This window comes from Megascapheus bottae, chromosome 5 (assembly GCF_031878675.1).
Source record: "Megascapheus bottae isolate mThoBot1 chromosome 5, mThoBot2.hap1, whole genome shotgun sequence".
Classification (NCBI taxonomy): Eukaryota; Metazoa; Chordata; class Mammalia; order Rodentia; family Geomyidae; genus Megascapheus; species Megascapheus bottae.
The window spans coordinates 3,526,848-3,554,733 of NC_143513.1; the positions used below are offsets into that span (position 1 = coordinate 3,526,848).

A 27,886-nucleotide genomic window follows, 5' to 3' on the forward strand; every position below is an offset into this window, starting at 1 on the left:
TATCTGTTTGCAGTTAGTTTTTATTATTTTTGTGTAGTCATGTTTTTTTCTCTTGAGTTGATGAGATTTCCTCTGAAGACTTTATGTCTTATTCCTTCCTCCAAAAGCCACGCCACACAGCTTTGTTGACTTTATCGTATGTACTACCAAAATCCTAGGAAATGAAAGAATACACTTAAGTGTGGTGTAGGATGTGAAGGCACTTAGGAGTTTCTGTCAGTCTTCTACACAAATCCCCAACATGGGGTACAGTCACGTGGCTTGGGAGCTGTGCCCGTTCCCACTCGCACACATCTCAGTTCAGCAAGTAAGCCATCAGTGAGTACAGATGTACAGCACCAATGAGTGAACAAACTTCGGCAGTGGCCTTACAAGAGGAACTTGAGTCATTATATCTTGTTACCCTCTGTGTTCAAGAACTTAGATTTTCTGGTTAAAACAAAGGTCATGAAGAGAATTGGAAGGAGCTGAGAACTATAAGAAGACTGGCCTGTAGCTTTTTCCTGGACATGGAGAGGTAGGGGAGGAAAAGAAGGCCATGTTTGGGAGAAGCGTCTCCTGCTCAGGACCCAGCAAGACTCTGGAACAGAGATGCCCGACAAAGGGTTTCAGGGATTTATTGCATTTGGTGCTTTTTTTTGAAAGAACAATATTGTCTATTTGCTATCTATCCTTTTGCATTTTCCTTTAAAATATGGTAAGGCGTATTTTACTAGCATGTAAAATGAAGTGGTTGAGAAATGCATTAAAAGAATTGTGCTTCTTGAGAGGTCTTAATTCCTTATTTGCCATTTTTATATTTTACATATGTTTTATACTCTCTATAGTAAAGTTATATATTTAAATATATAATATATAAATTATAATCCAGAATATATCTGTACTATAAAATATACATTTTATACTACATATGTGTAGCAGAAAATATATTAGTATATATTCTATAGATCATAATAGTATATATCATAAAGCATAATACTAGGAATCATATTGCTAATTTTATATTTAATAACATTTATTTAATAGTAATATAGTATGCATTTAATTTGTATATATTAATATATTCACACTTTAAAATATATAAATATATTAAATGGAAATATATAATAAATGCATATTATATAAGATATACTTATATTTTCTATAACAGGCTTGTATAGTATATATTATATATATATGTCCATAAACATAGACATATCCTTTTGTGTGTAGCTTAAATTATCTAGTGAAATGTTTTCAAGTTTTATCCATGTTGAAATATGAAGCATATTTTGTTTCTTTTAGTGCTGACAATACTTCATTTTATGCCCATATCATATTTCTTCATTCTGTTGATGGATGCAAGGTAGAGTTCTAACTTTTGGCTACTATGAGTAACTTCTTATGAATATTCATGCATTATCAAATGCTTGCGTTCTCAGTTTCCTTGGATACATATCTGGGAGTGGAATTATTGAGTCAAATGCTAGTTATGTGATTTTTCCATGGCTACTGTACCAGCTTACATGTTTATCAGACATATTTCAAAGACTGCCACTCATTCTCAGCAACAAGCATTATTTTCTTCCTTTGAAATCTTAGAGCTATAGACCAGTAGTTTAGCTTAGTGGTAGAGTGGTTGGCTAGCATTTACAAAGACCCAGATTTGATTCCTTGACAACATGTACATAGAAAAAAGCCAGAAATGGCGCTGTGGCTCAAGTGGTAGAGCTCTAGCCTTGAGAAAGCCCAAGGACAGTGCCCAGGTCCTGAGTTAAAGGCCCAGGACTGGCAAAAAAGAAAAGAAAAAAGAAAAATTAGAGCTGTGCTAATTGTTGTAGACATGAATTCATATCTCTTTTGATTTCCATTTGTGGTGATGAATGTTGATGGGGATCTTTTCCTGAGGTGCCTGGATATCTATGTGCCTTTCTCTGGGAAATGTCACTCGTGTCTTTTTTTTTTCATTCCTGTCTTTCTACCAGTATTATTTTTGTATATTTCAGTGTACAAACCTACATCCTTGATTAAATTTAAATTTATTCATATATATATATTGTTCTTTCTGAAGCTATGGTAAATGGTTTTCCACAATACTTTCTTTCCATTGATGTTCTCTAGACTCATTAAATGACTCCTGTGTGTTGATTTTTGTGTCCTGCACATTTGCCAAATTATCTCATGAGAGATATATGTATGTGCTTGGGGGGGCAGGAAACATGCATGTGATTTTTTTATTTTCTAAATATGATAGAGTTTATTTCCTCTCCATTAGATGCTCTTTTCTTCTTTCTCTTTTTCTCCTCCTCTTCCTCCTCCTACTTTTCTTCTTCTCCTGTTCATTCTATTGCCATATGAAAATTTCTCATACTATGTTAGAAATCAAGATAAAAATGGTAGAATCCTATATTGTTCCTGATGGGAAAAGCTCTCAAATTTTCACCTTTGCAAATGATGCTAGCTACAGAAAATGGCACAGACATCTTAAGACCAGCACTTTCAAACACAGGAGAAGGCTTGCTCACAGCTGGCCTCATCTCTGCAGCCTGAATACAGCTGCCTCAGCCTGGCTATGTACAAGCAGAATGCCTGGGTCACTGGCATTGCATCTTTTGGTTTCCTGGTGGCCACAAGGCTGCTGTGGGAAAGTTTCCGATCTTTCTAGAGCAGGCTTTTCAATGCTCAGTTCTTGCAATGGAGAAAAGCAGGCTAAAGAGCTAACCATTTCATATTACATACCGTAGTTACTCTATGGAATCTCAGAACTATCCATTTCAAATAGTTTATCTATGGCCGTTGCTGCATCGAACTCATTTGATGATCCATGGACAGCATTCCTCAAAATATCAATTCCGTATTTAGCTCGGAGGGAATTTGGGGACAGTAGCTGTGCTTCTTCTGGATCTACTGGACCCATTATTTGTCTCCACTCTGAAACAGCATTCCACTTGGCCAGAACCATGATCAAAGATGGGCCCCTGCAAATGACAGTGAGTTGTCAACATTAAAGAAGGCAGAGGACACTTGCAGTACAGATTGCATACAATGTAACACGGAGAATGCCTCTGCTCCATCTGGGGAATTCTGCTTCATTCTTTGCCTGCTCAGTGTCATTGTGTGTGGGGGTGAGGGTGGGCGGGCGAAGGTGTTTGTTTTTCTCTCTTCCCTCGGGTTTTTGTGTTAGATGAATTCTGGAGTTTAATTTCAGAGAATATTTGTCAGTAGAGTCTTGCCTTTGCTATACTGGAACTGTAGAAACATGATTAGGTTTCAGGATTTGTAGCCTCATGATGACTCTTCTGTTTATGGCCCCTTTTAGGGTGTTATTGGTACTACCAGAAAGCCACCTTCATGAAGTCCCCCCTCACACACAAGGTGGATGACAACCAGGGGACCAAGGCCTGACTACCTTAGCCTCACACAGCATATCGGGGACAGTACAGCTGTGGCAGCAGCGGATAGCATCAGTCCTGCACTGAAGCCTGACCTCTCTCTTCTCTAACCAGTGCCCATAATACTTTGCCTCAACTCTGGGCTCTGCTTCCCAGGTATTAGAATCACCACATATTCAAATGTGAGAACAGCTTTTAAGTTGTCAGGGTGCTACGTACTGTCTCCAGGCTTCTGCACATTGCTAGTGTTGAAATGCTACTTCTATCCTGGTGAACTTTGGTCTCTTCTCTAAAAATATTGCATCTGCTGTTTTGTTTCATCAATGTGTGAGTACTATATCCAAAAGTTCAAACTCCAAGTAAGTTTTCATGGATGGTCATAAAACTATAAACTTTGTGTAAATAGAGACAGACTGAGACACAGATCCCCGGGTTGTGTGTCTAGCCAAGGACTAGCTTTGTGCCTGTGGACAAACTCTTGCTCTGAGACTCTCTTCCTTCATAGTCAAAGTGGAAGTTCTAATCAAATCTAACTTCATATAGTTTTTGTGAAGCCAAATGAGATCAAGTGTAAGCAAATAGCAGGAGGCATAGAATTAAATGAACGTGTCATCGAGTTAGCTTTCTGATGCAATGCCTGAAGCTCGGCCAACATGTGGAAGATGGAAACCCCCAACAACTATTTGGCATTATCATATTTATATAACGATTATGTATAACTATCATATTTGTATATGCATTATGTATAACTATGATATTTGTATAATCTATTATATTTACATTCAGAGTATATCAAGGTATCTATATATGTCAAAGAAAAAGAAATATGAGGAAAGGTGGCTAGAATTTACCAAGTATTTTTTATATAGTATGCACTGTTCCAAGCACTCTCTGCTGTGGCTTAGCACTTAGAACAACTACCTGCGGGAGAGGCTATTCTTCCTTTATTTTATAGAACAGGAAACTCAAGCACTGCTCTGTAATGGCAATGAAATTTAAACCCAGGCAGCTCTACATAAAGAAGAAAGGTTAAGCGAGCACAGGGTAAGCGAGGAGACTAGGGGAAAGAGTGGGGAGGAGAGAGAGAGAGAATCAGGGAAGGACAGAGGAAGCATGGGAGAGAATGGAAGGAAAGAAGGAAGGAAAGGAGAGAGGAACAGAACAGACAGAGAGTGAAAGGATGATAAAGACAGAAGAATGCTAATTCAATGTCTTCTCATGAATGAGATGAGATGGAAAGTTTTCAACTATTTCCCAGTTTCTAAAGTGAATATTTACTACTTTTACATTAGATAAGTACGTATAAAAAAACTTACTCAGCAAATACTTCCACCACGTCCTTATAAAAGTCTTTTCCTGTGATCGTGAAATAAATTTTGTCTGTGTCCTCTTTAGTTAGGGTCATCTCTTTCATCATAATTATGTCAAATCCAGACTCCTTAGTGATTTTCAAGATCTCCTCTGGGAACACAATAATTCAGTCATTTTCAGCTTAATCTGGTTTTCTTTCACATTCAAGTCCATTAAAATAAAAGAGGCAAATAATAGTTTTATTTGTGTAATATACTTTATGAAAAACTCGGGTGGATTTTATAAGCACCAAGTTGATAGGGCTATCGAAGAATGGACAAGGAAGAACTATCACACTGAAAACAAAACCTCATTTTCTCTTCTATGTTCCAAATGCTCAAGAATTTCCTATAAGAGCTGTATTAGAGAGTGAAAATGCAAGGGAATTCAGTAAAGCAGATCTTATCAAAATACTTCCAGCAGCTTAGATTTCTAAGGACTATATTCTCACGAAAAAGCTAAATGAAATGGGACTAAAACCCTTCTAGTAAAAAGGATAAAAAAGGAAGTCAGGGAAAGGAGAGAAAAGAGGTGATGGGGAAGAAGGGAAGGAGAAAAGGAAGGGGGAGTTTGATAAGACAAAAGAAAATGTCAGTCCAGGAGCATGGCTTTACCAAAAGTGCTTGCCTAGCATGGCATGAAGTCCTGGGTTCAATTTCTTGGTACCACAAACATCAAAAAAGCCAGAATTGGCACTGTAGCTCAAATAGTAGAGTGCTAGCCTTGAGAAAGCATAAGGACATTGCACAGGCCCTGAGTTCAAGCTCTAGGACTGGCAAAAAATAAAACGGAAAAAGAAAATGTTAACACAGAACTCTAAACTGAATCAAGCAGTTGGATCCTAAAAACACCAAGAACCAAAATTTAAAACTCAAAAGCATTCCAATAAGTAGATGAACAGTAAGAGCCAACTCTACTCAAAAAAGAAATTAAAGAAAAGCAATGAAAAGGTGCCTCATGGATGTTATGACTTAAAACACCATAGAGCAATAGATAACAAGAATAAAGTTAGCAAGAATAAGGAAAGGGAATAAAGAGAAATGCTAATGTAGAAAGCAGTGGGTATAAAGCTCAGGTGAATATAAGCATATATACTTTTCTGTGTCTATATGTGAATGTGCATATATATCAATGTTATATATTTATTTTAAATTTTGATTTCATCATATCGAAAAGAATAGCATAGTTTTTCTTGGCCAGTCTCGGGCTTGAGCTCAGGGCCTGAGCACTGTATTTGGGACTTTCTCAAGGCTAGAGCTCTACCACTTGAGCCTCAGCACCACTTCTGGCTTTTTTCTATGTATGTGGTACCTAGGAAGTGAACCTAGGTCTTCATGCATGCTAGGCAAGCACCCTACCACTAGGCCAAACTTCCATCCCTAAGAATAGCATATTTTGAAATATAAATTATTTTAGTACAGAGACTCTCTTATGATTTCTAGTGTAGTCCTTATGGGAGAAAAGCAACACAATGGATCAGAACTAGCATTTAAGTTATAAGCCAAGAAATCAATACTGGAATAAAAAGAAAACAGTGACCTAGACACTGAATGGATTAATATGTTCCTGAAAGGAAAAAAGAAATGAGTCAGTTCTCATTTAGTAATTGCTAACTATTTAGAAATATTTTAGTCAAGCTACCAAACTTGGGAGATTACACATTCACACAAGTCTTATGGAATGGAACTCATACCAAGCTCATGCTCTACTGTTGAGCTACAATACAATATCATCTTTGTTCTTAGAGAGAGAGGGGGGGGTAGGGAGAAGGAGACAGAGACAGAGCACAATACTCAATGCAATATACCAACATGGAATGTTAGATCTAAATAAAGGGGTATAGGTATTTTACCCAATTATTCTTTTTGAAAAGTTACACCCAATTCTGGATGACAGTGTAGGATTTACTTTTATTTTAATGTATTTACCTCTTTGTTCACCTGATACATGAGGTTTAATGACTACCAATGTGGTTGTGACAGGAAAGAAGTATTCTATTTCTTGTTCAGCAGTGTTGGTGGATTTGCTTCCATATAACTGATTTATTGGCAACTCTTCTGTTGCAAACTGTATGCACAAACTTTAAAAAAAAGAAAGCAATTTTTAAAAATCATCCTCATTTGGGGAGGCTGCACATTGACTTTATATCTCTGCACATGCTTTTCTTCAATATGTCCTGTTTCCTTTTTAGTTTCAGGGGCTCATTATCATTACATTTGTCCCTTTGCTTTATTCCACTTGCCCTCATTACTCAGTCTGAGGCTGTTCCTATACTTCTAATTTGGACATGGTTTCTTTCCCACCTCCCTATGAGCTAGGGGTTCCTCCCTCGTGGATGACTAAAAAGAAGTCCATGCCATAACCATCACAGACTCTGCACTGAGAAATTCTCCCATATACCCATGGTTGGACATGAACTGTGATGATGTCTGGGAAAGGTGGGTGTCCAAGTGTGAGGTGGAAGTTAGGGCTGAGCAGGAGGACCAGCAAGAGATCACATTTTAAATACATCAATGAAGAGTTCAAGTCTGATAGCTGAGTGCAAGACAGGGGCAGAGTTGGAAAGTAGGCCCACACCTGCAATCCTAGCTATTCGGGAGTTGTGGATCTCAGTTTAAAGCCAGCCTGAACATGGAAGTCCATGAGACTCTTATCTTCAGTTAACCACCAAAAATGCCAGAAGTGGATTTGTGGCTCAAATGGTGGAATGCTAACTAGCCTTGAGCAAACAACCTAATGGATAGTGCCTGGGCTCTAAATTGAAGCTCCAGACTGGCAGGAAAGAAAGAAGAAATGATGGAAGGGAGGAACGGAGGGAGGGAGGGAGGGAGGTAGGGAGGGAGGGGGACAGAGAAAGAGAGAGGGGGGAGAGAGAGAGAGAGGAGAAGAGAAGAGAAGGAGAAAGGGAGGGAGGGAAAAAGAAGGAAGGAAGGAAGGAGAAAGGAAGGGAGGGAGGGAGGAAGGAAGGGAAGGAGAGAGAAGAGAGAGAGAGAGAGAGAGAGAGAGAGAGAGAGAGAGAGAGAGAGAGAGAGAGAGAGAGAGAGAGAGAGAGGAAAGGTTTTCTAAAGCAGTCCGTTAGAGCTAGGTAAGGCCAAATAAATGATCAGGAAGGAGCAGATAAAGATAATTGTGGAGCTTTTAGTGTAATAGTGGGTTAGAGAGGAAGCAAGTGCCTTTGGCTAAAGAAAATGAATCTACCCTGGGGAGCAACTTCCACCCTTGGAACGAGATGCCCAGTAGGCCTTGTATTGATAATAATTCTGTTCTCTGGTGCTCTACCCTACACATTCGATTCAAAGGTTTTGACTGCATTTCTCCCTTCCCCTCCTTCATTCATCTACCTCTATCCTCTTACAGCTCCCCCTGCAATTCTCTTGCAAGTATGCTTACTGATGCAGATTTTGTTGGGCTTTGACTTAGTTCTTTCTAAAGAGTTAATCTATTTGACCTCTCCATAGAGTCTATTACACTTCCATTAATTCATTTGTAATGGTTTACATACCATGCCATGCCTTTACTTAGAGATTTATTGGTACATTCTATCTACCGCAAATGAAGGAAACCATGCATCTCATTTTTTAAGAGGTTCTATAGCATTCTGCTCACACATATGAAGACCACCAACCCATGTTATCCTTTACAAGAACTATCTGGCACAGGAAGAAAGAAGAAAACAAGTAGGGGTGAGTAGGAGGTAAATTGTTTACATAAATGGTATTTTGGATGCACCATTATTCATTTTGTTGCTATGAAGACCAAGTTTGTTGTGCGTTGTGGAGGGTATTTATTCTTGTATACCAGTAAGAGGGGCCTCCCCCTGAATGGTGTCCTAGTTTGAAGATGGCATAAAATATTTTAAGCAAACTGAAATTCTGCATTCTTCCTTTAGTGACATGTCGAGTATGGAGAAGTTAGAGAAAATTCCCAATCCTTTGGATGTTACCAAGCCCCCAAATTAAGATAAATATATTGAGAGGACACTCTCTGTGCCCCACAATCTGCCTCTTGTGAATTCATGCCAAACTCCAGTTGACTTCAAAGATTAATCAGTAAATCAATTCAGCAAATGTTGTCACAGAATTCTAGAGCATATATCCAGTTAGTCATCATCTCAAACCTTGTATGATAAAGTAAAGGACCTGCAGCTGTGACCGAGGGAGAGTTAAGCCATGATATGACAGACAGGGGCATAAAACTTGGTGTGCCTATCATGTGACAAATAATGTGTGACATCATCACATATGGCCCTTCATCCCATAATGCCCCTCCATCCCACTCAAACACTTCCCCTATTCACAATGCCTTGGATTCCTGCTCAACCAATAAAAAGAGCTGGGCTCGTCCACACACAATCAGCACAAGGCCCATTGGTGGATATGGGAGCTCCCTGTGATCATGGCTGTCCGAGGGAAGTCCACTGGGCTGTCAGCTCTGGAACCCCTCTTTACAGAGTGGATATCTGCTTTCACATAAAGTTGCTTTATCTCTTAAACATTCTCTGACCTTTTAAGTCTTGAAATGGCAGAGGAGCAAATCTGAACATCTGGATGCCATCATGATCAAAGAGCCTTGTTCAGAAGAATTTCTCCTCAAATGTGGGAGATGAGTATTTTCCACAAGTTGAAGCCTGCTGGCTGGGCCTTCACTTTCTAGTATTCAGACAGATATTAAGCATCTTGCAACCTTTTCATGCTAAGCCATGGGCATTTCAAACTACTGTCATAAGCAATTTATTTAGGAAAAGCAGCTTTCCCAAGAAGCTTCTTTGTAATACAGATGGGTTTCCTGTGACTCACACCTACACCTAAGTTAAGAAGGTCATCGCAGAGTAAAAGCTAGGAATCTATGGTGTGGCTCCTACCTTTCTGAATCATATTCATAGGCTTCATCAAGAGATTTTGGTCCTATTAAGTATTTCCAGTGTTCCAAGCCATTTTCTCTCCATAAAACAAGGGCAAGAGAAGGACCACTGTCAGAAAAGGGAAAAAAGGCATGTTAAGAAAAGCATAGCTCTAATGACACATAGACAATACAAATTCATATTGTTAAACGGACTAAAATCATATTTTGAAAGTCCATGAGGGGGGTTGCAATTAATTTGCATCAGTACATCAGTATCCTGTTCCCCCTCCTCTCTCTCTCTCTCTCTCTCTCTCTCTCTCTCTCTCTCTCTCTCTCTCTCTCTCTCATTTTTTTTTTGCCAGTACTGGGGCTTGAACTTGGGACCTGGGCACTGTCCTTAGGCTCTCTAAAGGCTAGAGAGCTCTATCCTTTAAGCCACAGTGCCACTTCTGGCTTTTTCTGTGTGGTACCAAGGAATCAAACCCAGGGCTTCATGTATGCTAGGCAAGCACTCTACCACTAGGCCACACTCCTCGCTCCCTCTATCCTTTCAAGAGCATATGTATAAGAGGTTGGAAACAGATAAGGAATGGAAGAGCTCTAAGAGTTGTTCCTATGTTCCCACTGCTGTATGTGCCCTTATTGGATTTCCCCTCAGTTGCCATTTCAGTTACTCGCAGAACCCGAACAATTTGCTAAATCCAGAACAATTGCTAGAACTAACTAGGGAACTGGAAGATGACCAAATGAAATACCAAACGCCAAGTAGAACCAACCAAAGAATAGTTAGTTCTCCGTTTAGACTTGATGATGTCTTACATACATTCTGTATTTCTGGCATTTATTTCACCGAGACAACAACATTCCCTGAGACTCTTGTATCGCTCCAGTATTATTCCAAGAAGACTAAAGAACACAAATGGTGAACAGAGGCTGAGAATTGAGAAGCCAGCCCATGCAGAAAAGTTCCCAAGAGACATATATCTCCAATTAACCACTCAAAAACTGGAAGATCGACGAGTGGTTCAAAGTGGTAGAGCAGTAGCCTTGAGCAAAAGAGCTCAGGGAAAGAGCCCAAGCTCTGAGTTCAAGCCCAATTGACAATTAAAAAAATTTTTTTTAAATTTGAGTGAAAATTACATTTGGGCCAGGTGATGGTCTTTCATACCCTGTAATCCTAGCTTCTGTGTAGGCTAAGATCTCAGGATCCAGGTTAGAAGCCAGCCTGGGCAGGAAAGACCATGAAACTCTTACTTCCAATTAACCATCAAAAATGAGCTGTGGCTTAAATAGAATTACACTAGCCTTGAGCACAAAAGCTCAAGAACAGTACCTAGGCTCTGATTTCAAGTTCCTGAACCAGCAAAAAAAATTGCTTTCAATGAGTTAAAAATAACAAGAATCCAGGCAAGGGTGGTTCATATTAGCAATCCTAGATACTCAGGGAACTGCCATCTGAGGATCACAGTTCAACGCCTTCCAAGGCAGGAAACTCCAAGAGAGTTATCTCTAATTAACCACCAGAAAATTAGAAGTGATGTTGTGGCTCAAAGTGGTAAAGTGCTAGCTTTGGACAAAAGACCTCAGGGACAGTGACCAGGCCCTGAGTTTAAGCTCCAGACTAGCAAAAATAAACAAACCAACAAAATAAAATCACAGAGCCTTCTAAACCTTAATTCCACTTTACCTGGTCATATATGGTATAAGTTTTTCATAATAGTCTTCATTTTCATATTCCTTGCACAGTGTTTTTGCTTCTTCTTCTGATAAGACTAGTTGTCTTTGCATCAGTATTTTAAATCCTTCATTGTTAATTATACTCAAAACATCATCTAAATAAAAAGTTAACACATAGTTTCAAACTAGTAGATTACTGGCTATATACACTATATGTAAAATATCAAAAAAATTATTTTTCACCGGGCACAGTGGCTCACGCCTGTAATCCTAGCTGCTCAGGAGGCTGAGATCTGAGGATCAAGGTTCAAAGCCATCCCAGGCACAAAAGGACCTAAGACTCATCTCCATTTAACTTGTAGAAAATGGGAAATGGAACTTAGCTCAAGGGTAGGGCACTAGCTTTAAGCTGAAGAGCTCAGGGACAACAGCCAGGCCGAGTTCAAGCCCCATGATCCACAAAAACAACAAAAAAATTTTATATGTAATATGAAGTTTGCAAAATAGTTTTCCAGTCAATGACAGTTCTTCATCACATATCAAATTATCAACTGGTTACAGATATCAAATTATAATGTGGTTTCCAATTTTTCATGACATGGATAATATACCCACAGACACAGAGGTCCCTCAGGAAATGTTTCATTTTGAGGAACAGGTACATTGCCGTGTGTGTGTGTGTGTACAGAAACCTACATATTTATACAACTCAGTTACAAAAGTCATTATAAATAATTGTAATACTCAATAGCTCTCATATTATTTGAGGAGAAACAAGTAGGCTATATAATTGAAAATTATTTCTCAGTTTCCTCTCTTTGTCCACTTTCCACTATGGAAGCCTAGAAAATAGCACAGTTAAGCCAGGTGCTGGTGGCTCACGCCTGTAATCCTAGCTACTCTGGAGACTGAGATCTGAGGATCTCAGTTGAAAGCCAGCCCAGGCAGGAAAATCAGTGACTCCTATCTCCAATTAACAACCAGAAAAGTGGAAAATGTCAATAACATGTGAAAACAATCCACTAGGATCATTCAGAGAGACATCAGAACCTCTCTGCCCTACATGACCTTACTTAAAAGAAGGACGGATAGTCACTCAGAGCGGACATCCCTGACTGATACTTCTTTTCTCATTATCTCATTCAGAAGGTGCAAACTCAAGAATGAGCAATATATCTATTCTGCCAGTAAGTCTAGTTTCATTGGAAACATGCAACTTACCCTCCTTGAATATTTCTCCTAAGCATTGATCACATGACACTGCTCATCCCTTAGCCAAGAAAGAAGTTCTCAACCCCAAATCTAAGTGGATGCAAGGTTACAAAAGCCTGCTTTGTATAGTCATTCCCAAAGTAACTGCCTTTATAACTCCTAAAACATAATTCAATGAGTCAGAGAATAAATGGTCCACAGATAAATTTCAACTGTATTTCTGAATACCAGCAATAATGGAAAATAATTCCTACTATTTGCTTCAGGCATTCTCCCTGCTATGTGAATGCTGGTGAAGTTTTAAGTAAGTTTCATTTAGGGCTGGGCATGCAGCTCAGTGGTGGAGTATTTGCCCGGTATGTGGGAGGCACTGAGGTGAATCTCCAACACTGACAACAAGGAGAAAAACTAAAAACCAGTTTTTAAAGGGCCAGACATTTACAAATTCAGAAACAGTCAAATACTTTATATAATCGACATTATTAATTACAATTGCCCTAAGTATAGCTTCTTACTTTTGTAGATTATCATTCCAAAATGGTCAAAAAATGACTGTAGCAAATTCACAGGTTAGAAAATGCTTGGTAAACAGATGCGATGCATTTTTGCCTATAATTTTTTTCATTATAGCCAATAAATTAGTAACTTGATATCAAAATTTGATACTTAAGTACTTAATTTTCTGATTAATTTCCTACTTGTTTTTCCTTGGAGAAGATCAGGCAGGAGTAATGCCAAGGTTCTTTGGAACTTGATGTTTTGCATTGCTCTGAAATTGGGGAAGAAGGTGTCCAGGAACTTAATCACATTAGTTGGCGTATCTTCAATCTCGCAAAACTGAGATATGTGCTGTCGCTCCAGATACTCTTGCAGACTGTTGAAACACAAACATAGAATTTAAGATGGTCTAAACTTAAAGCTTTATGCCCACTGCAATCCAACAAGTGATCACACACTCACAAATCAGGTGGAGTTTAGCATGAGGGTGAACTGAATTGCATTTCTAGACATGGTAAAGTCTATCAGGGCAAGAATAGAACAGTTAACCCAGTTTCCTATAGACTCACTACACAAATGAATGACCTAATGCCATTTGTGCCAGAGTCACAAAAGGGTAAACAAAGCAGAAAATGAAACGTTTCCAAGAAAACTCTGCCTTTTGTCTGTGAGGAGATTTTAAATAACTTTTTCCATTCCTTTCTATTCTGTCTTCAAACCAAAGATTATTTAAAAATAAATATTACATTTCAAATGGCTAGTTGGGGTATTGTGAATTTCCAGTTTTATTGGATTATAGCCAGCAAATAAGTACCCAAATTTAAAATATTTTGTTGAAGTATTTCTTATACACAGATAAAATTTATTTGAGATAATAAGGTTTGTTACATATTTACATTACATATATTACAGGTGACCTATTAAATATGGAATAAAAATTTCTGTTTTTATTTATTTTGGTCTACTAATGGATATTTTCATTGAGTTATCCTATTTTTTTTGCCAGTCTTAGGGCTTGAACTCGGGGCCTAAGCACTGTCCTTGGGCTTTCTCAAGACTAGCACTCTACCACTTGAGCCACAGTACCACTTCTGGCTTTTCCTATGTATGGGGTACCGAGGAATTGAACCTGGGTCTTGAGCACAGTCCTTGAATATTTTTGCTCAAGGTTAGTGCTCTACCACTTGAGCTCCACTTCTGGCTTTCTGGTGATTAATTGTAGATATAAGAGTCTCTTGGAGTTTCCTACCTAGACTAATTTTGAACTGTAATCCTCAGATTTCAGCCTCCTACGTAGCTAGGTTTACAGGCCACCAGGGTTTTGTATGATGTCAGGCTTTCTGATTGCTGGTGACACCACACCAGTAATACGCCCCTACTTTTCTTTAAGGTAAATGTATCATAACCCTTCCTGTTTTTTCTCAGTTCAGGATGGACCACGATCTTCTTCACTTACAGCTACACTCTAAGTACATGCCACTACACACAGCTTATTGTTTGAGACAGTGTCATGGGGTCGGGCTAACATTTTTTTCAGCCTAGCTCTGAACTGGGATCCTCCAAATTCTGTCTCTCTTGTAGCTGGGGTTGCAAGTACCAGTCATGTGTCCAGCCTTATGCAATATTTTTCAGGCACAAGGAATGTGGAAGGAGGATGCCGTGAAGTGGAAAAGAAACTGGGTTGGGAGGGATAATGCATGGCTCCAATCTGTGCCTTAGGATCAAGGCTATGGGACTGAATGGCTGTGTCTCATGTTCAGAATGAGAAACACATAAACCTCATCCCTTTCACTTGTCCTTGAGACAATCCCTGCTTTTCTGAATATACTTTAGATAGACTGGAAGAAACACTTGGAGTGTTTACAATGATACAGGAATTCCTGTTTTGAGTACCTGTCCCATTTCTTCTTTATCACATTAGGTGTCAGCTGAGATTCACTCTCATTCTGAGAATCAGATGATTCACTAGCATCCATCATAGTCTTATCTGTACTCTCATCCAAGGAATCTTCATTTTCTGTTCCCATAGAAATAACTAGAATGTAGCTGAGGCCAGAGGTCATCAGGGACAAAAACTCTTCAAAGTCAGGCTGCAAAATAAAAGGACAAACTGCTTACTCCAGGTTCCTGATAGCAGCTGCCTACAATGGCAGCTACAATGCAAGGTCTCTGAGAACTTGGCCTCCTAATCACTGGGCAAAGGGATGTTATTCTTACACACTTTCTTACTTTTCCAAGACCTTCAGAGATCCAAGCTCCCAGATGCCAGACACTGGGCCTCCAGGAAGGCTATCTATTGCTTTTCTAACATGAGGTTTACATCTGCATGGATTGTTAGCATGTTACAATCATCTGTGCCCCATCAGGGAATATCTGCAATTGAAATGTACTTCAAAGCGCATGTGCTCAGGTCAGGTGTATTGTCACAGTCATAGGAAGTTTAGGAACGTAATAGTTTGGGCTGGAATCTGTGACTGAGTTTTCCTCAAGGGATCACAGCTGGTGCTCTGCAGAGGGTCTAAGCCTTTGTCTGCTGCATGTGGAAAGTGAAGTCAGAAAACATCCTTGAGTAGACGGGCCAGCTCTATCTGCACACTGCTGTCCAGTAGGACATTGTGTCGTGAGAAATATCCCCCAACACTCTGCAACACCATAGTCACAGGGGGCTTATGAATGATTCAAAGGTGACTAGATCAATGGAGAATGTGAATAGTGAACATTATTGGATTTTAGCAAATTCACTTTTCATTAATCTACCTGACTGTGGTCAAACATGTGTTGAAGCATTCCCGGGTCATTAACTAGAGAGCCTTTCCTCCAGGGCCCATGATTATAGGAAATGACTGACTCCTCCTTTGCACAGGACAAGAGGTCTACAACAAAACACCATCCCAAACATTCAGTTTTTGTCTGAGTCTCCTATTTCTCTCAAGATGCCATCTTCTTAATACCACAATATGGACAGTTTCAGGAATGCCGGAGGCCCATTTCCTTGGCTATACTCATTTACTTTTCTGTCCTAAAGATTGAAGACTCATAAGAATCCCTGGATATTTGTGAATACGCAGTAGGTCATTTCAGTGGCCTCTCACCTCCTCTGCCATTTGACCGAAGAAATTCATTACTTCTTCTTCAGTGAACATCCTTTTCTCCTCTGCTTCTATGACAAATCCTGCTTTGGTAATCTTCATTTAAAGAAAAGACGAATGAAGATGTAATGTAAGATCACATGGATGGTTATGGACAGGCATGAATAAGTCATCCAGGTTTTATGGTCATATCACGTAAAAACCCCATCAAATGGCACACACCTACAATCCAGGCTGCTTGAGAGGCAACACTGTTGTCTACGTGTTCACCATTCTTTTAACCATTGTTTTAAAATCGAATTTGACAGTCAGTTGATGTGAAATTATTAACTTTGGGAGGAGTATTGTTGCCTTGCTCTTTCCCAATGGTGTGGGTGTGTATGCAGGTGTGTGTGTGTGTGTGTGTGTGTGTGTGTGTGTGTTTTCTGCATTGTTATTTGAACATCTGGAACCAAGTCTTTGGCTGAAAATCTTTATCTCCTATATTCTTTCTGTTGAAGAATTTGCCACGATTTTTGGGAAGAAGTAAGTTGCAGCAAGGTGGCCTGACAGTCCTAACTGAGGTTGTGGATTAGAACATTCAACTCACATGCTCAAGGTACTGGGTCTGATTTCCAGCACTGAGAAAGAGAAAATGAACTGGAGTAGCAGGTCCATAACTGATAGACAAAGCAGCCATGGACATAATCAAAGCAGATCCCCCAGTAAAACTAATTACTACCATAATTCCAGTAGGATTAGATGAAAAAAAGCTAAGTAATAGTTCATGAACTAAGAAGATATTATTTATTAAGAATAGGAATGAAATCACTTAGAAAAAATAATACTAGAGAATAATACTAAGCAAAGGAAGAAAAGAGGCAAAAACTAAGCAAAGGAAGAACGGTGAGTTGTAAGCAGGTAGACAGCAGAGTAAGAAAGAAGAGAGGTAACAGAAATGATTTAGTTAATGTTAAATAAGAAAGGAATCTGATATACAAAATCAAGATAAGGAATTGTAAAAGGTTGGCAGATGATAAAGAAGGGGAAGAAATAAGGCACAAGGTTCTCCATTCAATTTCTAGTACTGCCAAGAAGGAAAAGAGAGAGGGAAGGAGGGACGGAAGGTGGGAAGGAGGGAGGGAGGAAGGAAGGAAAGAAATCACCATTTGTAGTCACATACATATAGGTACATGGAACAAAACAAGTTGATATGAGTTTATAATGAGACCACATTTCTAATTATTAAACATAAATAACAGTTACTACAAGTCAATGTGTAGACTAAATTTTTTAGAACTCACAGGATGCTAGCTGAATGGTTTAATATTAGTAATACTGGAGAGAGAGGTGAGGAGGTTGGAGATTGTGAAGACAGAATAATCAAAGCCTTTGTAGGTACCCAGTATGTCACTTCATTTGCATTATTTTGTACCAAATAATAGGCTTAATTCCCAGTAACAGTAAAGTTATTGTTACTTCTCAACTAACTATTGCAAATAAACGTGACTTACTTTTTTCTTAATTTGTGGAGCTTTTCTGCTATTCACAGCATCAGGTTTGATTACAGCAATATTGTGCAATTCTCCTAGGGGAAAAACAATAGAATTTAACTGTCTTGGCTCAAAATCATAAGAGATGTGGAGATTAGAAATGTCAATTTTCTAATGTTCTGTATTTAATTGCTGATAGCTTTTTGTGTGTCTGTGTGTCTGTGTGTGTGTGTGAGGGGGGCTTGAACTCAGGGCCTGGGCACAGTCCCTGAGCTCTTTAGTTCAAGGCTACCACCCTACCCCTGGAGCCATAGCCCCACTTCCCATTTTCTAGTGGTTAATTGGAGCTAAGAGTCTCCCATTCTTTAGTGCCCAGGCTGGCTTTGAACCTTGATCCTCAGATCTCAGCCTCCTGAGTAGATAGGATTATAGGCGTGAGCTACTGTGTTCAGCTAGCTTTGTGTCTTCTATGTCATTTCCACTCCCAAAGTTTGTCCTTAGAAACAAAGCATGCTTCTTATATGTCCCCACAGGGAAGCAAAAGTAGTATGTAGTATAGCATTTTGACCTAGTGCACACATATTGCAAGTGACATTCATGGTTCATGTAAATCAGAATGACCAGGGAGAGAAACTTCAACCACACCCTGGACAAGATTCAACTGACAAATTTTCCATCTCTGACTCCATCTCTGTCTATAAGACACATTTTATGCCAAGTAGCTTATGGGTGTGGATATTTGTCTCTGTTGTCTTTGAGAATGAGCTCACATCCACAGACACACAAACAGAAACCCAGACATGCAAACAGACACAGAGAATCCAATGAAGGCATAAAATTGTTAATTCTATTCAGAGAGGAAATGATTTTCCTATGGTTTTCAAAGTGGATGAAGGACATAGTAGAAAACTGCTGTCTAGATTAGTTGTAAGAGTCAGGAAGTCATGGTCTTTGCTATCCTTTGAAAACTGCAGACCTAGAGACTAAAGCTATAAGATGAGGAGAACAAAAAGGATGTCTTTCAGTGCTGAGACATGCAAAGAGTGAAACATAATCCGAATAATCCTTGGTTGTCTTATAGAAGGGGTGGCCAGCTTTTGGTTGCTACAAGTCATGCAGTAATGAACACTGCAGTTAAGTAAACTCTAGTCATTGTTGTAGATACTTACCAATATTTTCATAATTTGATCCTCCACCATCCTCTGTGTCTGAGAGTGGAATTTCATTATACTGTGAAAGAGACATACACATGAAATCTAAATGCACATGAATATATTAGTGAAATTTTGATTCTAGTAAATACTCATAGCTCAAAAAACACTAGATAGAGTAAAAACAGGCCTTTGATCTACAAAATGAAAATACTTCCAAGAAAGTATGTAATATTTGCACATCCACATCATTAACAAGGGATGTTGTTTAAAAATGTTTCACAAAGGCAGGTGCAAAATCGAGGTTTGGTGCCAAGAAGATCTTATGGGACTTTTCAGAGGTGAAACCCAGCTGGAGGAAGTTATGTCACTAGGTCAGGGGAGGAGGTTGTGGAAGACATGCATGAGGGGTGGGGAGAATGGGACAGTGATCTCCTCATCTCCATTCTTTTACACATCCTAGCTCCCACGAGGTGATGAGCTTAGGTTGCCTTAGGACACCCACCATCATGTTCTGCTCACCACAGTCCTAAAGCACCATGGCCAAGGGCCAGCCCATGGACTGAAACCTCCGAAACCATAAGCCCAAATACTCCTTTTCTTCAGTTACTTTTATCACAGTGATAAAGAGCTGACTAAAAGGTGAAGGAAATATGCTTCAGGAAAGCTGCATCCAAGCAATTAAAAAAAATTAAAGCAGGCGACAGTAGACCACATTACATTACCTGAGGGCGAGTCATTTCACCATCCAATATTTTCCTCTCTTCATTGATCAAACTAATGACCTTTCTATTAACAAGGGGTGCATTTGCACCCTGTACTTTTGCAATGATTTTCCCATTCTACAGGAGAAAGAAAAATGTGAAAGAGTTTGGTTTTCAGAATAAGTCAAGAATTAACACTGAATCTAAACCATTCCCCCTCCCTGTTCCTTATCCTCACACATCCTGTTTATATTATTGTCATCAGGATATTAAAGTAAGATGATAATAGTTGGGGCCAGGAGTTTGGCCTAGTGGTAGAGTGCTTGCCTAGCATTTGCTCGAAAACCTGGGTTCAACTCCTCGGTACCACATATACATAGAAAAAGCCAAAAATGGTGCTGTGGCTCAAATACTAAAGGTCTGGCCTTAAGAAAGTCCAAGGACAGTGCTTAGGCCCTGAATTCAAGGCCCAGGACTGGCCAAAAAAAGAAATGTTCTCATGACCTGACTTAATGTAACTGTAACTGCTGTGTATAACACCTTTACAATAAAAATGAAAAAAAAAGATGATAATGGTGTGAAAGACTGTAAACCCAACCCTTTGGTTTCTACTTCCATTATGTCTATCTGCCTTCAACTGAAGGTGTGCTGGCATCGTCTAGCACCTTGAAGATAATCATCACCCCACAGGAACCATCACAGGACTTGCTGTAGTCATCCCTGCTTTAAATCTAGAGCTGAGTCACCACTGAACTGAATATCAGCAGCATACAAAGACAAACAACTAAAAAATTGCCATGTTGCTTACCAGACAGCAGGTAGCTGGCTACATTATCAATGCCAATTTGTGGGAATAAGCAAAGATCAGCTTGAATGAGCTGCAGGGTTATGGGATGGGTAGAGATAGAATACAAATACTAAAACTCCTACAGCTATTTAGCTGTGAGTAGTAGGAAAATGGGTGGTACTTAGAAATAAGCATATTTTCATATCAATAAAGAATGGTATTTTAAAAACTGAAGATTTAATCATATTCAAATGTCATAGAGAAGGATACAGGTAAAATCATTAAGAAAATTGAAAATTCTAACTTTTATTTCTCATTGAAAGAAATCTTTCATATATTTTTATCAATGAAAAAAATGTTAAAACCCTCTTGCTGCTGAAACTTGTTAGAACATTTTTTGTCTACTAAGAACCCTAACTGATAACAAAGAGCCACTGTGGTGTACTGAAATAAACCATAAGCTGGCTGAATACCAGGAAGATGGTGTGTGGGCTTTAGGAGGAGTCACGTCGAGGGGTTCAGATGTATGGAGAGAGGAAGGATGGGAAATTGCGGTCATAATATAGTAGATACATATGTGAAACTGGAAGCAGGTAACTGCAGGGGACAGGGAAGGTTGGGAGAGAAGGAGATAATGAAAGCCTTGACAATTATAAAGATGCACTGTACTCATAAACTGACATTATACAACTGTCGAAGGGTGACAAAGGACGAGCCAAAATAGTCCTTATTCTATTTCTTTGAATATTCAAAGTTGCATTTGCAAGATAGAACATGGGAGAAAATACAGAAGAGTATAAACAAGAAAAATCACTACACTTCATTCCCCAGACAGATAAAAGTTCTATGACATCTTGGTGGACATACTTCTGGTATTATTTTTGTGTACTTGTAAACACCAAGAGAAAAGTGATGTGTGTTACCTGATAGGGATCATTCAGATACTTTGCTATATACATGAATATTTATCCCCAGTTCTCTCCCACAAGAAATCTGAGAAATGTCCATCATACTTAATTATAAAAACCTCGAGGGATTCCTTTAAACATAAACATAAGCACAATCTCATTTTTTCTTGTCATTTCAGTGTATGAGAGTTTAAGGTCTGCGATCCATTGTATGTTCCTATTGTTCAAATTACAGAGTTGTTCTTAGAAAAGCAGAGATAAGGCAACAATATTCAGTTGTGATCACCAGCAAACAGTACATCCACAAAGCCTTCTGCTCTTTTCCTACAAACTGCAATTGGATGATAACATGAAACAATGACAACTCACCAGACTGAAGAGAAAGAGAGGCTCACACTTATCTCTGAATGACTGCAGGGTTACAATGTTGTCAGCTTCTGCCTGCAGGAATCAACATGTCAATCATATTCTATAATATGAAGAAAACTATACTCAAGTCACTTGTTACACTAAGTCAAACAACACAGAGACAGAGGCAATATTTACATTTTTCAGCACTATTTTCAGTGTAATGGTCATGTTATAGATCAACTGGAAACTCAAGTCTTGCCTTGATTTCTGTCAAGTTCACTTAATCACACGGTCCCCACCCCTGTTGGTACCCAGCCTCCTGCTACACTCACCTATTTGTCTTTTTGTTTCTCATTTCCACTCTTCTCAATCAAGCCCAAGCCCAAGCTCCTTCCTCCCAGGATCCTCTCCATCCCTCTTGCTGCAAATCTTTCTTTGTTGTTGCACATGGCACTTGTCCAGGGTTTCCAGGACACCTTTTGTTTCTTTTTCATATATTTATTTTTTTTGTCAGTCATGGGGCTTGAACTCTGGGCCTGAGTGCTGTCCTTGAGCTCTTCAGCACAAGGCTACCACCTTAACCCTTGAGCCACAGCATCACTAGGATTATAGGCATGAGCCACTGGGCCGGACTCCTGCTATTTCTTTCTAGGCTATACTAGGGGCCTGTCAGCCTGTCTCATCTCTCACATAAGGAGTGGAGTCCAGGGTGCAGATGGAATGTGTTCTATCCCCAACCTCGTGTCTTAGTCATTCTAGGGCCTCTATCTCAGCATAAATACCAAATGGAGCCCATAAATTCTTCTTGTTACAATTACTTGTCAAATCTTGCAATTTTAATTTTTTTAATGTCTGGAATTTTCTTACATGTTTCTGGCAGCTGGGTACTGGCTGATCACACCTGTAACCTTAGCTTCTCAGGAGGCTAAGTTGGAAGATGGGGTTTGAACTAGCCTGGGAAGAAAAGTCCATGAGATTCTGCTCTCTAATTCATCACAGAATAAGCCTGAACTGGCACTGTGGCCCAAGTGGTAGAGTGCTAGCCTTGAGCAAAAGGAGCTCAAGGACAGTGTCCAAGTCCAGGGTTTAAGGCCCAGGATTGGGAAAAAATCTGACAAACTCCAAGTGGTCCTAATTTGATGATAACTAACCACTGACTAAATAGCAGAGGCTTCCTCTACATTAACAGCATTGCTGGTGCAGACAGGAGAGCGGGTTAGGGTTTTATATAAGCAAGAGTATAGTTCTAGCTGCTATAACAAACACTCATAGCAACAAGTATTTCTTTCTCACAGTTTCAGAGGCTGAAGTCAGAGGAGGTCAGCATGCTGCCATGGTCAGCTTCTACTGGACACCTTCTTGGCAGGCACTTTTTGGAAGAAATACCCAAACTTCCTCTTTTTTTTCTTTTCTCTTTACTTACTCATTTTGGTGCCAAGCCTGGGACTTAAAGTCAGGGTCTGAATGCTCAAGGCTACATTCTATTAGTTGAGCCACAGCTCTACTTCTGGCTTTTGGAATGTTAGAGATAAAGGGACCTTGTAGCCAGGGGTTGGCTTTAAACTTCGATTCTCAGAGCTCAGCCTCCTATGTGGCTAAGATTACAGACTTGAGAGCTGGCGCCTAGCTAAGCATCACATTTGATAAGGGCTTTGCCTCTTTACTGATGGCCTTCCAGAGGCTCCAGACACCAGCCATCTCTGTGGTCAGGATTTTGACCTGGGAAAATGTAGTCAGGCACTGTCACCTAAGCTCACCATGGTCCAAGCAGGGTTTCTGAGGATTCTGCAGACCAGGTTGGTGAAGCTGTGCAAGGCTCCCTTGTACCCAGCTCAGCAAGAGGGGTGTGGGTAGTCCTTTATAAGCCTAGCTCTAGAGTATTGTCTTTTAAAGTAGATTTTCTCAGGCCTTCAAAAGAACAAAGGGGGCTGAAAAGAACTAGTCTACAATATCAAAGTGTGAGAGATATACACATTGTATTGACAAGTTGTCTGTGAATCATCATTATGCTATATTTACTATTACAAATGGAGCATTAGGAGTTAAATAATATAGCAAGTGTGATAAGCAAGATCTATTGACTTTTGCATATAGGCTTCATGCTAGGCTATATATATACATATATATATTTCCAGTTAATATATGTGAATGTTTGGCTCATATTTGCAGATTGTACATGTGGTGAGCCTTCTCTATTCATGGGGTCTGGATACCCAGATTCAGTCCAGTGAGAAATAGAAAATACTAGAGAAAATTTTACTCCTACTCTGAACTTGTATACTTTTCTTTGGCACTGTTATCTTAAAAATGCAATGTCTCAACTGCTCCCATTGCACTGGCATGTTAGGCATTACCAGTAATGTAGAGATGATTTATACACACAGTATATTTGAAACCTTCCCTCATTTTTCACTAGAAAATTCAGCCTTCATTCCACCCAAGACTCCAAGAGACCACTGTAGCTGTCTCTAAAATTTTTTATGGTATTCTTTCCAAATGGGGCAGAGCAGAAAAATTTATAATGACATTTATCAAACCAGGGTGGTTTTTGAGACAATCAGTCATGCCAGTTTGAATTTAAATATTGGTAGAAAGGGTCCCAATTTGCTGACTAACTGCACAAAAATAAATATTCAGTGGCCAGGAGCATAGCCTAGTGGTAGAGCGCTTGTCTAGCATGCACAAAGCCCTGGGTTCAATTCCTTGGTACCACATACACAGAAAAAGCTGGGAGTGCTGCTGTGGCTCAAGTCGTAGAGTGCTAGTCTTGATCAAAAAGTGTCCATGGGCAATGTCCAGGCCCTGAGTTCAAGCCCCAGGACTGGCAAAAATAATTAAATAAATAAATAAATAAATAAATGTATATATTCAGAAGAGGGCACTCCACTGTTGTCCCTATTAGCCATCTAGAGATTTTAGGGGAATTGGTTGATTATGAATCTAAACACAACAGAAGAGAAAATGTCCAGGAACACTGCAAATATTGTGGAATTCAACACATAGTAAATACTGTGCATAGGCCAGTTTTAAGGAAAACTACAGTGCTAACACTTCCCCCACTGAGTGTGTGTGTACATACAGGAGGAACTAATTCTGTCTGGTCCTATCTGGTCCAGCCTGAGTCAAAGGCACGCAGGGTGAAAAGACCTGTGTGATCTCTTAGTGTCTACAACACAGCTGCTGAGCTGGGCTGGTTGGAGCATGGCAAGCCACATCATTTAAGAGAAAGGAATTAAGGGACAAAGAATGAGATTTGGTATGGTACCAGCACAGGTCCAGTCACTAAATCTCTGCTGGAGCAAATGAAGGAATATATGCATCACACAGAGTGTCATCTGATTAATAATAGTAAGTGTTTTTAGTTAAAAAAACATACAGTAATCATTCATTTTAGAAGACATTTTTCTAAGGATAAAAACTTTCCTGTGAATAGTCAACTCTTAAACAGAAAAGTAGTAAAAGGGAGTTTGTAAACATCATTAACTTTAAGTGATCTTATATATAACTTTTTCAAAATTAACCTTAAGCCATTGTACAAAGGGGTTTCAACTCAACATGACAATTTGTGAGCACAATGAGTTGATGTCTCCCACCTCTCACAACTCTACCCATCCCCTCAAGTCACCTAGCCCCGTTTTCACAAATGCACATTGACTATTACGACTGCACTCACTCACTCCTCATCTACTTTCTTCCCCACCCCTTTGCCCTCACCCCTTCTCTCAATCGCACATGCCCCATCTTCCTGGTTTTCAGTTTACTGAATTCTAAGTTCGTTGCTGAAAGGAGTTATTCCATGGAATCCTCCCCTGAGTAGACCTCATTTTAGTTTCTATGTGTGTGTACATGTGCATGTACATGACACTACATATGTTGACATATATAAATATTTATAATTTAGATATAACTTCTACGCATGATGTGAAGCATGTGCCCTCTGACTTTCTGAGCCTGACTTTTTTCACTTAACAGATTTTTTCCAGGTCCAACACAACTTTAAATTAAGGAAGTTAAAGAAGGTGCCTGCAGGGAGGCATGGGGAGTCAAAGCCAAATTGAGGTCAGTGAGAAAACACCATTCCAAGACCTGCAGCAGGTGGGGCTGTGGAAAGCACGGCCCAGGAGAGCTTCCAGAGGTTGATGGTCCTGACACACTAAGGACTTTACAGGTAAGAAGAGCACACAAGTCATTTCTCTGCTTCTACACTTCAGGCCTACTTGGTTCAATTATGCTCTGGCTAACAGAATCATGTGATATATAAGTGTATATATATGTATGTGAGTGTGTGTGTATATATATATATACCACGTATGTATATATGGTTGAGTATACATGTAGTATATGTACACCACATATATATACTTCAAAATTCTCTAGTAGCCACATTTACAAACAAAAAAATAGATGAAAATAAGAATACATTTGCCTTAACCTGATGTGTCCAAATTATTATCACCTCAACATGTAATCGATATAAAAATTATTGATGGCATCTATCACAGTCTCTTCCCCATATTTTTTAAATGTAGTGTGCATTTTCTTCTTAGAATGTATCTTAGTGACCTTTAATCATTTGTAATCAGTTAGTACTGGGTCTCTAATAAAATGAATCAGCAAAAATGGAGATGATGTTAAATGAAAGCTCAGAAAGATAAATGCCACATTTCACCAATGAACAAAAGCTAAACCTAAAAAAAAAATGAAGACTATGCCATGATGTTTAAGGGAACTCTTTTCTGGTGGGAATCTAGCATGTGGTGAAGAAGATAAAGGAGAGGGCAGAGGATAACAGAGGACATTATGTGAATGTATACTAATACATATTTCCACATATCACATATCTGTATACTTCAAAATGGCACAGCGTTGATTCCCAGATCTCATAGAACTAAATACATGGTAAAGCAGTCAAGTATTTAACATTGTTTGGAAGAACAGACAGGTTGTTTCAATGCAGAGTTAGAGGACAGGTACAAAACCCTCACCACAACAAAATGCAGAATGTCATCTTCGTTCAGCTCATTTTTCAATTTCCGGAATAAAGGCTGCATAGCTTTGCAAGGGCCACACCAGGCTTGGTAAACGTCAACCACTAGAAGATTTAAGAAAGAACAGCCAAAGAATACCTGTATCAGCATAACCTCAGGCTGGATCAGAGGTAAGGACCTGGATCCCGCGGGGAGAGTTCCCTGAGCATCGGAGCACAGATCCCAGACAGCCAGACCCCAGGGGATCCCCTGTACCTGTTAAACCTTTGTTCTGCAACATGTCATCCCATTGGCTCTGACTGTTGATGATCGCCTGCAAGAGACCAATGCATTGTCAAAGACCCTCCTGGACCTGGGCGTCAGATACACTCTTCATGTGTGAAACTCACCTGGAGCTGGATTTCGCCTCGCTTTTTGCCTGCCATTGATCTACTTGTATGGGAAAGAGGGAGAAAGCTGCAAGACATAAGGAGGGAATTTAAATAGTATTCTCATTATCCATTGGAAACTCACATCAAGGGACAGCAGGTGTTCACATACTGGCTAGAGAGAGGGCGAGCTGATGCCCCAGTTGACTATAGCAAAATGCTTACAGCTATTCTTCTCCTTACAATCCCAAAGCCAAGGGAAGCAGGGTTGATATTGGGTTGATCTTTAAAATAGTCTGGCATGTTTTTCTGCTGTAATATAATTTTCTACATGTTTATTCACTCAGATTAAGATCTACAAACATGAGTACTGGTCCCTCTCCATATCTTCCCACTTCAAGTATATTTGTTTTTAGAGCAAAATCAGAAATGGTCTCTACTTTTAAATTCTCTATTGTGAAGAAAAGATCATCAGAAAGTAGATTGACTACAGGAAAACGGAGGGGACTGGAGACCCCTGAGTGAAAGCCCCAGGCGCCGCCCCAGAGGGCCGGCCGTTGCTCCCTGCCCCAGGACGCTAGTGCCCATCTAGGATGGGACAAAAGAACGGCCCGACCCGAAGGCCCGGGCCTGGAAGAGGCCAAGGATTTTAATGGGCTTCGGTATGAGTTCTGGGTCCCTTGGATGAGGTGCTGGTACCTGGGGAGCTGGGCTGGGCCGTTTCCCTACTGGTCCCGGGGACCCGGGATGGCGCCTCTCCCAACGTTTCCAGCTCGTGAGCTCCGACCTGCGCCGGCTGTGCCCTGTCTCGAGGCTCCCAGTCCGACAAGTGGGCCGACTGGGCCGTGAGTCCTTCCGTCTCTGCCATGCTCTGCCTCTTCTACAAGCAAGACTTGAAGGCACAGCCTCGTGTTTCTGCAGCCGCCCCACCACTGCCTCCCCTGGCTGGCCCCCTCTTAACACTGAGAAACGGCCTGGCTTTCAGAGCAGCCTTGATTCCAAAGCGGACGGGTTGAGAATAGTCTTCCTTTCAGGTTTATGCTCTGAGTCTACTTAAATTCCGCTTCGGTATTCAATAGTTAATGAAAAGTGGATAAAGGAGCATTACAAATTCACTG

The 27,886-nt window shown here is 39.9% G+C and overlaps 1 protein-coding gene across 1 annotated transcript; it reads right to left on the bottom strand.

The window, feature by feature from the left end:
• Nme8 (NME/NM23 family member 8) lies at positions 1-26,856 on the bottom strand. The gene is made up of 16 exons (XM_090332598.1): positions 26,790-26,856; positions 26,656-26,713; positions 26,398-26,504; positions 21,431-21,502; positions 19,388-19,504; positions 18,681-18,741; positions 17,533-17,606; positions 16,043-16,135; positions 14,844-15,040; positions 13,151-13,326; positions 11,251-11,395; positions 9,583-9,690; positions 6,650-6,801; positions 4,688-4,832; positions 2,719-2,957; positions 1-154 (listed from the first exon to the last, which is right to left on the bottom strand). Exons 1-15 carry the CDS (start codon positions 26,823-26,825, stop codon positions 2,729-2,731), a joined length of 1,770 nt encoding a protein of 589 aa, XP_090188724.1. The 5' UTR covers positions 26,826-26,856; the 3' UTR covers positions 1-154; positions 2,719-2,728.
• Positions 26,857-27,886: the final 1,030 nt, after the last annotated feature.

Coding starts and splice junctions, on each gene's coding strand:
- Nme8 (XM_090332598.1), bottom strand. CDS start 26,825: ATGGCAGGCAAAAAGCGAGGCGAAATCCAGCTCCAG. Junction 26,505..26,655: donor GCAGAACAAAGGTTTAACAG/GTACAGGGGATC, acceptor TAAATCTTCTAG/TGGTTGACGTTTACCAAGCC. Junction 4,833..6,649: donor TGTATCAGGTGAACAAAGAG/GTAAATACATTA, acceptor TTGTGTTCCCAG/AGGAGATCTTGAAAATCACT.